The 19042-nt window shown below is 37.0% G+C and overlaps 1 protein-coding gene across 2 annotated transcripts in view; it reads right to left on the reverse strand.

The window, feature by feature from the left end:
- The window catches only part of nol11 (nucleolar protein 11), a 57535-nt gene that overhangs the window by 15400 nt on the left and 23093 nt on the right, over positions 1-19042 (reverse strand). For both annotated transcript variants that reach the window (XM_042758103.1, XM_042758102.1), the window contains exons 4-7: positions 17057-17205; positions 2625-2682; positions 2370-2511; positions 2081-2284 (exon numbers count right to left, since the gene is read on the reverse strand). In XM_042758103.1, coding sequence (XP_042614037.1) covers positions 2081-2284; positions 2370-2511; positions 2625-2682; positions 17057-17205 — 553 coding nt within the window. The remainder of the gene's footprint in view (positions 1-2080; positions 2285-2369; positions 2512-2624; positions 2683-17056; positions 17206-19042) is intronic.

The raw sequence follows: 19042 nt of genomic DNA on the forward strand, positions 1-19042 counted from the left end.
TACCCTCTGACATAGATGAATGGTCATATGGCACAAAGAAATGAAAGTAAACATAAAATATTTCATCTTTTTTAGTAAGTGTATGATTTATTTTAATGTTACATTTTTATGATTTAATTAGCCTACTTTTCAGCCTTTCATTAAACTCTACCCAACCCCCCCCCCCCCCCCCCCCCCCCCCCCCCCCCCCCCCCCCCCCCCCCCACGTTCCTTTACGAACCCCAATTTGGGGAAACCCTGACGTAATATAATGTTTAATGCACTTCATGTTGTTAATTACAATGAAAGGAATATGGTCCTCATGGTATATCATTATGGTACAAGATCCATTATCCTGTTTAAATCAGTGTGATAAACGAGTTAGGTCAAAAGTAATCAAAAAGTAATCTGACTATATTACCTAAAACGTGAAATGTAGTGGATTAGTTACTGACTACATTTTTTTGTCATGTAATTTGGAATCAGTAACGGATTACAATTTGTAAGTAATCTACCCAGCTCTGAATATACCCAAGTCAAAGCATTATTCTTTCCTTTTTGTATTAGTTTAAAATATTTATTTTGAAATTAATAATATTTATAATAATAATAATTAATTACTTAATTAAACAAACAAACTTACTGGGGGACCAGGGTAGGATATACAGTAGCCTGCCCTGGCATGCCCAGCTGATGCAAAGCATAGAATTTATATCTTCACAGAAGAAAGCCCTAGGCTCTGCCACAGAACAGGTTGTGTCGAGCCATTCATTTGGCTGGTTGTTTGATGAGAAAAAGATTAAATGTAGTTGCAATAAAAAAAGTTTAAGAATCTGTACAACTGCTGCTGCAGCAGAGGACTAGTATTCTGCCGCGCGGAACTGCAGAAGGACTGATGACAGCATGGTTTGATCTTTTTTGGTCTGACCAATCAGCAGAAAGGGGAGTTTAATTCCCGCCCACGTGTAGAAATCGAATATTCAAGCTGTTTATTCATTTTTCTAACCCTGAACGAAAAACAAAAAATTAAGCCGAATTCTTGTTTTTCGTTTTTTGCAAAAAATAAAAAAACTAAAAAGGAGCTGTTTTTCATTTTTCTACTTACAAAATTAAACAAAAAATCAAATGACCAAAAGATACACGGACCTGAACTGCAGAGCTCATGCAACATCCACATCGCTGTAATCAGACACATTTTTACCTGCTGCTTTCTCACCAATTTTAGTTTTTGTTGCGTTTAATTCATTATTAAGAGGAAAGTGCACATATTCATCCACGCCGCTCAGCATTTTTAAGTTTCATCTGCGTTTGAGCTGAACTGAAGCGCTGTTTTCATCTCTTGAATTGTATCCAGGAGTGCTGAATTACAGTCTTGCGCTACAGCACCACACTGGTCAAACCGCTTTATTGCAGGCTCTTACATAAGGTCATATGATATACGACTACACGGAAAAAAAAAAATTGTCGACTTTTTTTTATTGTTGACATTGTCGATAATGACAACAAATCGTTTCAGCCCTACTTATTTCATTTGCAAATAAAAAATAAAAGGTTATTTTTCAATTTTATTTGGTGTTTGACTTGTTCGACTCAAATTTGGTAAATTAAAAATACAGTGGTTAAAATTAAGTTTTTTTTTACTGCTCTGTTTAAAAAAGGTTATAAAAAATTTTCAATAATTATCAATATCAAATGACGTGAAACATTATATTGTGACCATTTTTTTTAGCTATATCGCCCAGCCCTAATTTATAAGTGACCCAAACTCACAGACCTTGCAGAGATTTAGTTTGTATAGAGAAGCATTTACTACAAAACGAGCTGTTTAGAGACTGAAAACACAATGTCATGAGCTGCTCATTTTTAAAAGAACACAGTGGCACAATTCACGCATTAGACTATATAATTAAATCACAGCCTTCGCAACTAGCTAAATCACACTAATCCATATTAAAACCTTGCATTGTTACAATTCATATTTATCTCAATTTTGTCAGCTTGCATATTGTTAAAACAACAATCAAGATATATATTGTCTGCAATAATACTGCACACTCCTAGTGAAGAGAATAGATTATTAGATTTGAAGATGAAGAATCACCTTTACAAGCTCCAGCAGAGGGGTGGGGGAATCCAATCACAGCCACATGAGCCTCATCAAGCACAACAGCAGCACCAGACATCAGTTTTTCTTCCCCAAGAGGAAGACTGAGACATAAGGAGCAAGATAGGGCCTGGACACCTTCAGCTCCTGTAGATGAACTTCTGAATGGCAACACACTCTCATACACACTGCCATTCAAATCTGAAATAATGCAAAGTAGAGTTGGGCTGCTAGTAGTACAAAACTGTAATTTGGGTCAGATGATAAAAGGAATAAAGAGACTTACATAAGTACAACAGGTGTATGTTACTACCCCTGCATGTGGCAGAGAAGCTAATAGGTGCAGAGAGACCAGGTTCAGTCTCAATTCTGTGTTTCACAAGAGTGTTGGGGTTAAATCTCTGAACATACAGGCAGTGCTCTCCTCTCTATATATATATAAAAAAAAAAAACAGTTTAGAGCTGATTTAATAGGTTCCATTCATTATGCACAGACAGAAAGATCCACAAAGATTCATAGAGACTTCAGAAGAAAAAAAACCTGTTCTGTGCTGAACAAAACGACAAGCTGGTGCTCTGCCTTAACGATAGTGCTCCACCTGTGAAAGGGATTAAACAAGAAACTTACACTTAATTTAAACAGGTCTGGACTTAAATGAGTACTGAACATCAAGTAGTGAGCTAATGCAGTATTAAAATTGTTGGCATTAGCTTCAAAACAATATGCTGCACAAATCATGGCGCTGTTGCAAGTGAACCTTTATTTAAAACTGCAAATACATGTTCAAAATTGTGTTTTTGTCTTACCCCGATTCACTATGGTAAGTCTTCAAATTATTTAAATTGAGCCCTCAGAACAAACTTGAAAGGAAACTCCAGGTTTACATCACTGCATCACTCAAAGGGGGTCTTTTTGTGAAACATGACATACAGGTGCTGGTCATATAATTAGAATATCATCAAAAAGTTGATTTCACTAATTCCATTCAAAAAGTGAAACTTGTATATTATATTCATTCATTACACACAGACTGAAATATTTCAAATGTGTAATTCTTTTAATTTTGATGATTATAACTGACAACTAAGGAAAATCCCAAATTCAGTATCTCATAAAATTAGAATATTGTGAAAAGGTTCAATATTGAAGACACCTAGTACCACACTCTAATCAGCTAATTAACTCAAAACACCTGCAAAGGCCTTTAAATAGTCTCTCAGTCTAGTTCTGTAGGCAACACAATCATGGGGAAAACTGCTGACTTGACAGTTGTCCAAAAGATGACCATTGACACCTTGCACAAGGAGGGCAAGACACAAAAGGTCATTGCAAAAGAGGCTGGCTGTTCACAGAGCTCTGTGTCCAAGCACATAAATAGAGAGGCGAATGGAAAGAAAAGATGTGGTAGAAAAAAAAGTGTACAAGCAATAGTGATAATCGCACCCTGGAGAGGATTGTGAAACAAAACCCATTCAAAAATTGTGGGGGAGATTCACAAAGAGTGGACTGCAGCTGGAGTCAGTGCTTCAAGAACCACTACGCACAGACGTGTGCAAGACATGGGTTTCAGCTGTCGCATTCCTGGTGTCAAGCCACTCTTGAACAACAGACAGCGTCAGAAGCGTCTTGCTTCAAAAATGACTGGACTGCTGTTGAGTGGTCCAAAGTTATGTTCTCTGATGAAAGTAAATCTTGCATTTCCTTTGGAAATCAGGGTCCCAGAGTCTGGAGGAAGAGAGGAGAGGCACACAATCCACGTTGCTTGAGGTCCAGTGTAAAGTTTCCACAGTCAGTGATGGTTTGGGGTGCCATGTCATCTGCTGGTATTGGTCCACTGCGTTTTAGAGCACTTCCTGCTTCCTGCTGCTGACCAACTTTATGGAGATGCAGATTTCATTTTTCAACAGGACTTGGCACCTGCACACAGTGCCAAAGCTACCAGTACCTGGTTTAAGGACCATGGTCTCCCTGTTCTTAATTGGCCAGCAAACTCACCTGACCTTAACCCCATAGAAAATCTATGGGGTATTGTGAAGAGGAAGATGCAATATGCCAGACCCAAGAATGCAGAAGAGCTGAAGGCCACTATCAGAGCAACCTGGGCTCTCATAACAGCTGAGCAGTGCCACAGATTGATCGGCTCCATGCCACGCCCCATTGCTGCAGTAATTCAGGCAAAAGGAGCCCCAACTAAGTATCGAGTGCTGTACATGCTCATACTTTTCAGTTGGCCGAGATTTCTAAAAATCCTTTCTTTGTATTGGTCTTAAGTAATATTCTAATTTTCTGAGATACTGAATTTGGGATTTTCCTTAGTTGTCAGTTATAATCATCAAAATTAAAAGAAATAAACATTTGAAATATATCAGTCTGTGTGCAATGAATGAATATAATATACAAGTCTCACTTTTTGAATGGAATTAGTGAAATAAATCAACTTTTTGATGATATTCTAATTATATGACCAGCACCTGTACCTGCACTATGATCACCAGTAATCACAAGGATTTCTCAAACCATCAGATTCTACTGTGCAAAAAGAGCAGTGCTAAATCACAATTGATAGAAATACTCTACTAAAAGAACTACAAGAACAGTAATGTGGAAATTTAGTTTCAAGTACAGATGGTGGATAAAAAGTCTCAGTGTCTGTTTAGCCTGGATCATATTTCCATTTGCCTTCTATTGTTTTGTTGTTTGTTCTGAGGATAAGGTCTAAACACCATTGATTTTTGATATGACAATTTTCCTTGATAAAATTATAACAAAAGATTGCGAAATGTCTGATATAATGTTTATGCACTAAGCAAATAATGCTGCACATTCATGTTGCCATTTCTGTTGCATATGGGAAAGATTAAACAGAAAACTCACCAAAAGCAGAACGAAGCACTAATTTTTTTTTTTTTTTAAAGGTGCCACACATACCATTTAACAGCTCAGCCCAAAAGACAGCACAGTGCGATTAAACCAAATACATTTACTCACTGACCATCTCAAGTCCACTAAACAGCACTGTGAGATCCAGTGAATAGCGTTCAAGTTTAGCAAAGAGTTCTGATACAAACCACAAATGTCTCAGTGATTTAGACTAGTTTAAAGTAGAGATCGACCGATATGGGTTTTTCTATAGCTGATGCTGATGCTTAGAGGTCAGGGTCAGCCGATGGCCGATATGTGCTGCTGTTTTTTGGGCCGATATCTTGAAGTTTTCCCCTTCATTTGCATGCTAAAAGGTCACACTAATAAGTGGATGCACAACATTTCTACACTTATCATTTATTGAGCACTGACTTGAACCATCTCTCGAATCTTAATTTTGTGAACTGCACAGTATTAAAAATAAAAAAAATTATCCAAAGTTAACCAAACAAATCAATAAACTGACCAAGTATTAAATATATAAAACAGGTAATATATTATATAAAAAGTCAATAATTTACATAAAAGTTTTAGAGCATTTATCAAGTAGAATTATTCAAGTTTGTTGGAACATAAATGTAAACTTAAATATACATTTAAATAAAATACAATTTTATAAATAAAAATCAATTAAACTGAAAAATAAAAAATAAAATCTATAAAAAATAAATAGTAGTGCTGCAAACACACTAGCAACCAGCAACATTTGTGTTTGGTATAAATGACACAGAACATCTAAAGTGCATTCTAATTTCAAACTTACATCGCAGTCTGTTTATTATTAAAATAAAGTACAGTCAACCAAACATATAAAAGGCTACACTGGTCAGTTTAAATAGACCGTAGTATACCGGTCCACTCTGCTGTTATGCCAAGGACGTTTTTGCTCACGTGAAGAGGATGATCTTTTCCGTCTAGTTTACATAAAAAAAATAATAATAATAATAATAATAATAATAGTTTAACATTCAGATACATTGCGAATATGGAAACATTTGGATATGTGCAGAACGAGACGCGAGTAATAACCTCCAAATACATCTAGCCAAAGCCGCGCTCGCTCGTCCTCGTCTGCACGCACTGTCAAGATCTAATGCACTGTAAATACCGGATTTTTTTAAAAACAAATATGCCTACCGGAACGCAAAAATTTAAAATCGAACATTTTGCAGAACAGGATCAAATAAAGTACTGGTCATAATACTCGCAAAAAATGTTTAATGTGAAAAAAGCGGTTCACTGACTGTGCAGCACAGCCACAAGCGCCACAGTTACGTTTGGGATAATTTTATTTTAAATACTATAGTGTCATTTGAAAACATTGCAACTGCGTTTTAAAATACAACAATGAGCACCACGAAACCATTTAAAGAGGCGCATTCAGTGGTCTCCTTGATGGGAAACAGTCAACTAAGTAAAATGATCTCAAACCTATGGCGCGCTCTCTTCATTTTATCAAATGATCATAATCACATCTATTCATTTTACAGTCCTGCTACTAGCATTTTATTCAGACTAAAACCCCTTTAATTCGGGTGAGAAAGCTTTTTTCCCGAGTGGCTTTTGCACAATAATAATACCACTGCAGATGCATTTTGCAGCATTAAGGTTATTAATTGATCGTTAATTTAAACGACGATCGATCATGGAAATGATCAAATATTGACATCCCTAAATGCAAATGAGTTGGATGGAAACCTGGCTATTGTCTGCATCAAACCATGCTTCCGAAACAAATGTCATTCACCGTTCTGGACTGCTGCAGGACAGCTGTCTCTCCGAGCACGGTGCTGTCTGTGAGCCAGGTGGAGTAACGTAGCCCTCAATCACGCTGCAGTGTTTGTGAGAGCTGCCACCTTCTCCACCCCATTTACAGAGTGAAATTCTCTGACTACGAAAAATAAAGCATCAACAAGTGTTGACATTTCTCAACATCACAGCAGTAATGACTTTATGAACTACTTTTCTTCTAAAGTCGATACTATTAGAGATAAAATTGTAACCATGCAGCCATCAGCTACAGTATCACATCAGACAGTGCACTATAGATCCCCTGAGGAACAGTTCCACTCATTCTCTACTATAGGAGAGGAAGAATTGTATAAACTTGTTAAATCATCTAAACCAACAACATGTATGTTAGACTCTATTCCATCTAAGCTCCTAAAAGAGGTGCTTCCAGAAGTCATAGATCCTCTTCTGACTATTATTAATTCCTCATTGTTATTAGGGTATGTCCCCAAAACCTTCAAACTGGCTGTTATTAAGCCTCTCATCAAAAAAACCACAACCTGACCCCAAAGAACTAGTTAATTATAGACCGATCTCGAATCTCCCTTCTTCTGTCCAGATACTAGAAAAGGTAGTATCCTCACATTTATATTCCTTCTTAGAGAAAAATGGCATCTGTGAGGATTTACAGTCAGGATTTAGACCGTATCATAGTACTGAGACTGCTCTCCTTAGAGTTACAAATGACCTGCTCTTATCATCTGATCGTGGTTGTATCTCTCTATTAGTGCTATTGGATCTTAGTGCTGCGTTCGACACTATTGACCACACTATTCTTTTGCATAGACTAGAACACTTTGTTGGCATTAATGGAAGTGCATTAGCATGGTTTAAATCGTACTTATGACCGCCATCAATTCGTAGCACTGAATGAAGAGGTATCATATGGTTCACAAGTGCAGTATGGAGTACCGCAAGGCTCAGTACTAGGGCCGTTACTCTTCATGCTTTACATGTTACCCTTGGGATATATCATCAGGAAACACAGTGTTAGCTTTCACTGTTATGCTGATGATACTCAGCTCTATATTTCTTTGCGGCCCGGCGAAACATACCAATTTGAAAAACTAACGGAATGCATAGTCGATATAAAAAACTGGATGACGAGTAATTTCTTACTGCTAAATTCTAAAAAAACAGAGGTGTTAATTATAGGGCCTAAAAGCTCTGCATGTAATGACCTAGAACACTGTCTAAGCCTTGATGGCTCCTGTCAATTCTTCGTCATCAGTTAGGAACCTAGGTGTGCTATTTGAAAGCAACCTTTCCTTAGAAAGCCACGTTTCTAGCATTTGTAAAACTGCATTTTTCCATCTCAAAAATATATCTAAATTACGGCCTATGCTCTCAATGTCAAATGCAGAAATGTTAATCCATGTGTTTATGCCCTCAAGGTTAGACTATTGTAATGCTCTATTGGGTGGTTGTTCTGCACGCTTAGTAAACAAACTCCAGTTAGTCCAAAATGCAGCAGCTAGAGTTTTTACTAGAACCAGGAAGTATTATCATATTAGCCTGGTCCTGTCAACACTGCACTGGCTCCCTATCAAACACCGTATAGATTTTAAAATCTTGCTTATTACTTATAAAGCCCTGAATGGTTTAGCACCTCAGTATTTGAACGAGCTCTTGTTACATTATAGTCCTCCACGTCCGCTCCGTTCTCAAAACTCTGGCAATTTGATAATACCTAGAATATCAAAGTCAACTGAGGGTGGCAGATCCTTTTCCTATTTAGCGCCCAAACTCTGGAATAACCTACCTAACATTGTTCGGGAGGCAGACACACTCTTGCAGTTTAAATCTAGATTAAAGACCCATCTCTTTAACCTGGCTTACACATAACATACTAATACACTTCTAATATCCAAATCCGTTAAAGGATTTTTAGGCTGCATTAATTAGGTAAACCGGAACCGGAAACACTTCCCATAACACCCGATGTACTTGCTACATCGTTAGAAGAATGGCATCTACGCTCAGTCTGTTTCTCTCTTATTCCGAGGTCACCGTAGCCACCAGATCCAGTCTGTATCCAAGTCAGAGGGTCACTGCAGTCACCCGGATCCAGTCTGTATCCAGCCCAGATGGTGGATCAGCACCTAGAAAGGACCTCTACAGCCCTGAAAGACAGCGGAGACCAGGACAACTAGAGCCCCAGAGACAGATCTGCACAATCTGACTTTGCTGCAGCCTGGAATTGAACTGCTGGTTTCATCTGGCCAGAGGAGAACTGGCCCCCCAACTGAGCCTGGTTCTCCCAAGGTTTTTTTCTCCATTCTGTCACTGATGGAGTTTTGGTTCCTTGCCGCTGTCGCCTCTGGCTTGCTTAGTTGGGGACACTTCATTTACAGCGATATCGTTGACTTGATTGCAAATTATTGCACAGATACTATTTAAACTGAACTGAGCTGCATGATGACATCACTGAATTCAATGATGAACTGCCTTTTAACTGTCATTTTGCATTGACACACTGTTTTCCTAAATAATGTTGTTCAGTTGCTTTGACGCAATCTTTTTTGTTTAAAGCGCTATATAAATAAAGATGACTTGACTTCCTTTATCTCCCAGGACTGTTGTTGAATTTTCCAAAAGTTTTGGCTTGGGGTCCTTCACATGTGGCAGTAGCACTTTCCACCGCACCAATAACACGGTGCTGCCCGCCGAAATGCCTGAATTTAAATCGGCGCTACTAAACACGGATATCGGCCGATGCCAATATATTAAAAAATGACAAATATCGGCCCAATATATCGGCCGACCGATATATCGGTTCGACCTCTAGTCTGAAGCCAGATGTAACAACACTGACATTCTCAACAACACTGCTGTGGAAAACAGGACAAACACGGTTACAATCCAACAATCCAGTTAGTATACATTTTAATCCAAATGGCTACCAATCACTACTGGCCAGTAATTAGGGCTGCATGATAAATCGCATGCGATTGTCATGCGGATCTCGTCAGTAAAGCCGGTTCTGTGATTAGTAGTAAATCTTCATTACGTGCGTTCAGATGGAGCAGCATTTACTACACAGAGTCATAGTTCACTGACAAGCTAAGCAATATCGTGTTCATAATCGCATGTGATTTATCATGCAACCCTACCAATAATCACTTTGGAAAGTTTGATCAGCAGTCTCTATAAAGGTGGATCTCATGCCTATCGTGAGAAGTTTGGCATATGCAGCGGCACCGTCTCAATCTCTGTCTGCGCGGGTGAAATAATTATAATGCTGAAGATGAGGTAGAGATACAATTCATATTTCTTTATTAAAAAAGTAATTTGAAAACTTTCTGTGAGATGTAATTTCACAAACAGTGTGACTGAATCATCATGCGCTCTTCTCTTCCCCTCTTAAAATGTGCAAATGGTTTTGGAATTGTCACTTGCACATTCGGCAGTGTCACATTTTTTGCAAGTTTATAATTTGCATTTCTTTAAATATTGCCAGTGTTTAAAATCAATTCTATTCTAATCCAATTTACAGTAGGTGGCCAACCAGAGTGTGCTTTCTACCACCGTGAGCGCAGTCGCGTCTGCAAAGTGCATTTGCAGCTTTTGACCGCTGAGTGGCGCTTTAACCACAAGTTATCAAACAAATGCATCAAAGCACATTTTCGCAAATAGCCGTCAGCTTTGCCTCGCTTGTGTTACATTTGATGGCTGCACTCAGAGGAAAATGAAAGAAAAACACTGTAGTTAAAATATTTAATATTCACAGATTATACTTTAATAGCTTACTTAAGTCATGTTTGTTTCTTAGAATGAATAAAACAGAATAAAACACGCACATACTTTATTATTCGTCACCTGTCCTTTATTTTGGTAGATAACTACTTGGGGAAAAGATATCTGTCTGTACACTGATTAAAATACACTGATTAAAATTATTTCCATTAATTTAGTAAAACATGAGGCACTGAATAAATTCGCTCCCATTAATTAGGCCAAATACAACATTTATTCTTATGTGTCTACATATTTTTTCTTCAAAAATCTTTTTTGGTTTTATTTTATATCATTGCATGTAAAAATAATAAACTTTGTAATGAATATGCAAAATGTGAAACTGCAATCTTATTTGCAGTCTATAGCATTTTATAATTATTTGTACAATAATACATAACTTGATTTGTATCTTTATTTAATGTAAAAGATTTATAAAAAGTCAAATAGTCTTTAATTTACAGGTTATAACTGCATCTGTCTCGGTTGTAGACTTGTGAAGATTTATTTTTAATGCAGATCCCATACTTTAACCTAAAAGAAAAGTGCTTTCACTATTCATATTCAAGCGTTTGTGAAATTATTGATGTGCATGCAAGACAGGCGATTTTTTTTTCCTGATAATGAAATAACTTAAAACTGGGGTGCCTTACATACATGAGAAATATATACAGAATACTTGAAAGGTCTACTTTTAAATGAACCAATTCAAAACGAAAGCAAATACTCCCTGATTATGCGCATCCTGTGGAGATGAGAGTCGACAACACCGTGAATTTCATCTTGCAGCCGACAAGAAAACATTAGTTTATTAATAAATAATTAAAATGTCTCCTTTTTCATTATTAGGCTACTTCTGCCTGTGCTTTGTGGCAAACTTAATGTGTGTGTTTGAGCACGGAATATATTAGCTAAAGCTCATTATGGATTAGACTGTGTTAATTTAATATAAACATGCAATTAGTTGAATAATGACTTAAATTAATGACTACTAGTAACTAGAAAAAAACTTATGTGGGGGCAGACCTATTAAATACCCCCTTGAAATCTCTGTTAAAGTTTTTAAAGCATTTTATATGCATTTATAAATTCTACTTTCAGAACTGTCTGTAACGGAGAGATGCCTTAACATTGATTTTTACTCTGAAATACAAAAAAGGAAATTTAAATAAAATAGATATTTTACGGTTTGAGAATGGTCAACCCTTCTCCATTCTGCAGATATTATTGCTTCTGGTTTTGTGCATTGTAAACCACAGAAAGTCTACAAAATGTTGTATTTTGGATTTAGAAAAACACAAAGAAATGGTTCAATATATTGGTAATGAATACATTCTGTGAGAATTTATATTTCAGGTTTTGACTGCGAATGTCACATCAGTTACGCTAGAATTGCCCGATAATGAAACTAAAAATAATTAGGCCTACGTGAAGTCTCGGAACAGTTTCTTATTACTGTAATATATTTTTACATTTGTATTGCCAAAACGACTGCAGCATTGCTGCGTACCATTAAAACTGAAAATAGTACAAAGCAGCATAGGCTGTAGATTTAAGAACAAAAGTTTTTGTCTCTTTGGCAGATGCGCGTCTCTTTCGCCAGTTTCTTTTTTGTCTCTCTCTCAGAAGCACCTCATCTCTCCTGAGATGAAACAAAAACATTATATTGTATGTAATACTCTTTAGGCCTATGCAGTTGCAAAAATTGCCTATTTTCGTTTGCTGCATGTTTTTAGAAAACGTTTTTGAGAGAAAAAAAAATAATTTTATTACATTAAGAAATAATTACGGCAGGCCTAATGTTATAATGTAGCCTACGAAAAAGGACATTTTTTAGTTCCCCTCACTTTACAACATATCCTTTAAATTTAACTATCAGAACAGAACACAAATTAAAAATAAATAATTCTAATTAGGGGTGTAATGGTACACAAATATGACTGTTCGGTACGTACCTCGGTTTTAACGTCACGGTTCGGTATGATTTCGGTACAGCAGGGGGAAAAACTAATTTTTTTTTTTAATGGTTTACTGAACAAGTTGCTCTTTCTTGAAATACATTCAGTTATAGTTTCAATTTTCTTAGTGGTGCAAATCTACCTCAGCTTATGCTTAAAACTATAGGGAGCACTTTTACATTATAAGATTACAATTAGGCCTAACAACTCAACCCAAACATAAAGCCACAAGGATGCACTGTTTTATTTCAAATCAAAGTTAAATACACGTAGAAACAGCGCATCCTTGTGGCGCGGATGACACAGAAGAGCACACACAGCATACGGTGATATGGAGAGACACAGAGGAGAGTCGTTAAGTCGTTATTTTTTTTTCTTTGCTTACAAAAAGTGTTCCCGTTGCTTCATATAACTAGGGTTGTGCCGATGGACGATATCATCGTCCATCGTGATGGCTGACTGACATCACGATGGAGAGACACCATCGTGATGCCACGCCCCCGCCCCGCTGCGAGTCGAGACCATAGACTGTAAAAAAAATACACACACTAATCCTAGTCTCTTCTATAGACTATAGTTAATCTAAAATCTTTGCAGGAATTGCTCTGTAAATTAAATTGAGAATATTACTAATGCATATATGCTATTTTAAATACTCACTGTAGTCTATGCCAGAGACGTGACGTGTGTTGGTATGTGAAAATACGGTGTGAGGCATTTGATCTTGACATTGTTAGAATCTTGTCTTTTTTTTTCATGTTAAACACTGTACATTTATTTTAAATGATTAATTTTGTACAAGAAAACAGGCCTTATTAATGAATTATTTGTATCCTATTGTAGTGTCTCGGGAGATCGTGCTCATTGTTACATAGATGTGTGGCTTTACTGCACTGAAGCGGCAGTTTAAACCCAGAATTCAGCGAACGTCAATTAACTTTTGTCTGGTTAATAAATACCTTTAAAGACAATTTTCCTTGGCCATAATGTCAAATCAAATGAAAGAATGAAGGTAATTCAGATAACACAAATTTATTAAAACACAGAAGAACAACAAAGAACAAGAAAACGGGAACAACACTCAGACCGAAACGCGGGATTTACATACATAGACCATGTTTAAATTTCGATGTTTCTGGCCAGAAATACCAACATGTTCACTTTGTCTGGTTTTAATAAGCTTCGAATTGGAGTAACTACACTCCCCGCTGTGCTGAAGACCCGCTCTGATAGCACATATGCACAGATATTTCCGTGCTAATCTGGCCATGAACGGAAACCTTTTTTCGTTCGTTTTCGTTCGCTGGATGGCGAACACGCAAGTGGTCATGAAGACTGGTCGTCTGCCCATCTTTTGCGCGGATCACACATGAGCAGATCTTGCACACAGCTTCAGTCAGGTCCCTTGGCTGCCCACTCTCATCAGGTCTAAATCCAAAAAATTGCCATATAGGCGAAGTAGTACCCTTTTTAGCAACCAATACCAACGCCATTGTATAAACTCTTTAAGTGGAAGGACGCTACTTTTTTTTCCCTCACGTGCAACCTATTGGAAAGCCCGGATGACGAAATTATAGTTTTTAATAAAAAAAATATTTATGTAAAAAGATATTGTAGAGTTAAGTGGGACTAACTTAACTAATAAACACAGAGATATGTGTCCAACGTGTGCTCTCTAAGCATGACTTTATTGAAGTACCTGGTTTACCACTTCCCCCACCTAACCACAAGGGGGCAACGTCACATCATGTGTCCTATAAAATCCCTTAACACTACAGATATATTAAAAATATATTAAAAAGTGCACAACTCTTCTTAAGTGTAAGGACGCTACTTTTCTTCCCCCTTACGTGCAACCTATTGGAAATCGCGGATGAGTCATTAGTTGGGAAATAAAATAAATAAAGTAATAAAGTAAAATAAATAAAGAATAATAATTATATAATAACGAAAAATTAACCCCCAAGCCCCCCCCCCCCCCCCCCCCCAGGCGATATCATCGTCCATCCCGATGTTTTACTGTAAACATCGTCAACTGCCAATTTAAGGGACATCGCCCAACCCTACATATAACCCAGATTGCACGTCTGATGGCAGATGAACTATTCTGACAACGACTTTCATACCTTTTATGGACCTTGACACTGTTATTTATTTGGCAGTCTATGGGACAGTCTCAAGCCTCCAGGTTTTCATCCAAAATATCTTAAATTGTGTTCTGAAGATGAACGGAGCTTTTACGGGTTTGGAACGAAATGGGGATAAGTGATTAATGACAATATTTTCAATTTGGGGTGGAGTATCCCTTTAATGCACACGAACGCAACATACACACGTGTATGTGACTCAAAAGTTAAATGTGTATTTACAACACACTCTTCCAAGCGAGGTCCTTTTTATTCTGTCTCTATAGAAATATTAACTTGTGTCATATAGCTCCGGGTGACTGCTCACTGACAATATCAGTCATTCCTCCATGTTGACTGAGTGACTCCTGAGCAGGTTCCTGACTGGTTAACGCGGCGCGAATTGACGCCGAAGTTCAAATTTTTCAACTCGGGCGTCAGACGCGAATTCGCGTCATTCGCGCCGCGCTAAACGCCTCATTTGTGCCACGAGACCTCCAGACACGCGTAAACGCGTCTTTACATTGACTTAACATTGAAATCATTCGCGCCAGACGCTCTATTCGCGTTTGGCGTGAACGCAGCATTATGATCAGCATTATTAACAATAGCATGCAGTAAGAGCTTTTGTGTAAAGGTCTTTTAATTTTTGATGCATAGACTGTAGCCTAAGACTATCCCACGTTTTGAAATTAACTCACTGGTTTTTAAGTATGTTACAATTTTATATTATAATGTTAGTGTTGTTTTACTTAGCCATTTAGTCAGTTTAACTAACATTGCAATCCAAATACAAAAATAAGGTTTTTAAAGTGGAAGTTAAATTCACTAAACTAAAAATGAAAATAAATGACAACAAAAGCACGGTTGTATTAGGCTATTTTGATTACCCCATTACAGTCAATTTACAGTCAGTGCTATCATAAAATAGACTGATTTGCAGGTTTAAAATTCTACATGTCACATTTTGTCCAACTACAAATATTTCAGGGAAATGTATATTTTAGTCAGAATTATTGCACTCCTATTTAATTGAGCTCGCTCTGTTAGGCATGCATGCGCACAGCGGTGCTCATTCACTGAAGTGTGAAGTTCAGCAGAGAATCCCGAAGCAGAAGGCTCATGCACTTCGGACAGAAAAATGGAAATGTTTCCATGGCTTTCTAACATTTCCAGATGGAGAATATACCTGTGAAATGTAAGTTATGCATTCAGGAAGACAGCACATCTCAAACACATTAAACAGGGCGAGTAGCCTAGTGTCTCTGTCCGCTTAGACTAACATGTGAAACAAAACTATAAACTGTCTTACCAGTATTTAAAGGCCTTAATATGAAGCTGGTCACATGTTTAGAACAAATTGGATTATGCACTTTCTTCGCAGCAGCTCAGTCTGTGTCCTCCACTATATTTTCAGATGCGCTCATATCAAACTACTGTATATCGATATAAACGGTATTGCCTCATATCGAATTGCTTATAAAGAAGACATCGATATATCGTGCAAACTAGATATACCGCCCAGCCCTAATATTTCTACTCCAATTCGTTTTTTGAAATATGAACTTTTAAGTGGTGGATGTCACAAAAACTTAATGGATTTATTCAAACAAATTAAATATTGAAGAACAGTAAAAATTATAATGAATGTGTTATATGGTGCATATTTAGCAAAATGCTCCTCTCTAGAGAAAATTTTAAAATACGACAAATAATCCAAAAGCCACTTAATTCTTTTCAATAATTACACAAACATTACTTTACATTGTTCACAAGCTATTTTCATCTTTCAGTGTTTGAGACGGGACACAGATTTCAGTAAGTTGTAGCCTTCTCTTTCTTTTAACATACCTTCAGGTATTCGTTCATGTTTATTTCATGCTGTAACTGCTATTAAAGTGGAGATGATCAGTTTGTACTGCCGCTTCTAATTGAGGCGCTACAGCGATCTGTCACTCCACATCAAACAGCGCCAAAATGCCATTGAAAATTTGAATATTGTAATAACATGGACAATTTGAAATCGGAGATTTTGTTTCATATCAAAAGTAACAAATCCCAAAACTTATTGCAATTTATCGGATGGGAGGCACGCTACAATGTTCTGTTCATTATCTGAAAACAGGCTTGACTAATCGATTCTTGAGATTTATGAATCAATATTTCGTAAAAATGAGAATAGATTAAAATCGAGAAATCATTTTTTTACCCAGACCTGGCAGATACAGCTTCTTGTGATTGATGATCGTCTCCAAAAAAATCCTGATCAGAGCACCTTAGTTTTGTGCCTGCTGTTTGCAGCCCCATCAGAAAAAAAAACCATTTACAGGCTATAACTCACCAACTGAAAACCCCAGGCAGAAAATTTTTAGAACTCTATTTAATCATATAAAGCCCTGCTTTAAGGGGATGTTATAGTCAGAAGTCTGTGATCTCTGACCTGATAATCTCATCCTCTGTCAAAACATCCTCTATGGGCTGTTGTGGGGAAGCAAGTAGTGAGTCCAGGAACCTGACAGCCCCACAACAAAACAGCACCACTGGCTCAGAGTCAGTAGCTGACAGCACTCTGAGAACATCAGCTGAAACCTGAAATGAAAAGTCAGAAAAAAATATCTTAGATACTAATGTTCAAATGTTACACTTGGTATTAACATCATTTTCAGACAATTCATTTGAAATGTTGTAATTTTTTTTATTATTTTTTTTATAGTCCATTTCAACATTTGGAGGTGGTTAAAAATGCAAGTGGCCACATTGATTTTGCAGTTTAAATGTCAATCCACCTGATCAAAACAGCTCTTTCCTAGAGAAATCAGACAACAAGTTGTAAGTAGTATTCATTTCGTCAAAGGGGTCATATGATGCTATTTCAAATTTTGCTTTCTCTTTGGAGTGTTACAACTTGTTTGTGAATAGATAAGATCCCTAAAGTTGCAAAGACTAGAGTCTCAAACCCAACAAGATATTTATAAAAGTTAAGACTAGTTCACGCCCTCCTAAAACACCTTGTTTAAACATACCTCCACATGTCTGTCATTATGTGGGAAGATTTGCATAATGCCACCCAAATGTTCACGCAAAGAAAGGTGGCGTAACTTTGATTCTCGCTGTTGCCACCGGTGACATGTTGTGGAGACGCTGTTTCTTGAATACTTTGTTTGGCCTTCCAAAAGAAGACACGACTAGAAATCAGTGGTTAAGTTGTATTTACAACACTGTTCCAGAACAATTCAACCCAAATATTCAAATGTGTGCAGCACATTTTATGGAGGACTGTTTCCTGATCCTGGGAGAGTAGACTACAATGCCGACTGTTCTGACTCACAGTCTGTAAAGTATGTTTACATATGTAAAAGATTTGCCACTGATGATTCAAATGCGAGATTTGAGCAGTTGAGTAGCGCTTCTTGATTGTTTCTCCAATCACAAATGCAGACATTGTTTTATGTTTACGTGGCATGATGTGATGCAACGCAACACGTAAAAAGACAGTATAAGACATTATAATCCGTAATTATATCCCCACTGGATGCAACAAATGACTCGTTTGTAATGGGTTTTGTTGTTTTTGTCTTGTTGTGCTGGTGTTCTGACCAGGACATGCATCAAAGTATGGCAAGCGGCGTAACATTTCCCTCACAAGCTTGAGGCATTCGGCCAATCACAAAGCACTAGATAGCTGGCCAATCAAAGCACACCTCTCTTTTCAGACCGATGAGCTTTGTAAAAAATGACTTGTTAAAGAAAGGCGGGGCATAGAGGAGAAACAATAATGTACATTATGTGGAACAATGTTTTTTGAACCTTATACCACAAACACATTTCATTACACCAAATACACAAAATCACGTTCTTTTTAGAAACATGATATGACCCCTTTAACAAAAAATGTGTGTTGACAAGTTTTTTTTTTCCCATAACTTAGAAGAGACAACAATTAAGGGCAATAAATAACCGTGATTATATCAACATGGAATATCATTGACGATAAAATACGAGCTAAAATGCATTTAAAAAAATAAAAACTATACCAAAATTTATTTTTTTTTAAAAAGGAGACAAAATATTATTGCGCATTGCTGTACATGCCTCTACTAAACAAGCTTTCATGTGTGCAGTTGCCAGATATCAAGAGTTCAAAACCAGAAATCAGAGCTTCTCCGTTAAAAAATTACATATGTTTGTGATTGTGGATGTTGAATAAGTAAACTTAGTATTACTCAATTATTTTGGAATTCTGGAATTACTTTTAGGAATTTTACTAAATATTTTTGGTTTGTTTTTGCTAGTTTTCATAAAGTAGACAGAGGGAATGCATATCTAAGTCTTTGATATTACTTTATTAAATATCCTATAATAAATCAGTACACTAAAGGTAAAATAAACCATGTGTAGGCTATGAGTCCACATTCTAGTGATTTGT

The sequence above is a fragment of the Cyprinus carpio genome, chromosome A6, assembly GCF_018340385.1.
Source record: "Cyprinus carpio isolate SPL01 chromosome A6, ASM1834038v1, whole genome shotgun sequence".
NCBI classification, from domain to species: Eukaryota; Metazoa; Chordata; class Actinopteri; order Cypriniformes; family Cyprinidae; genus Cyprinus; species Cyprinus carpio.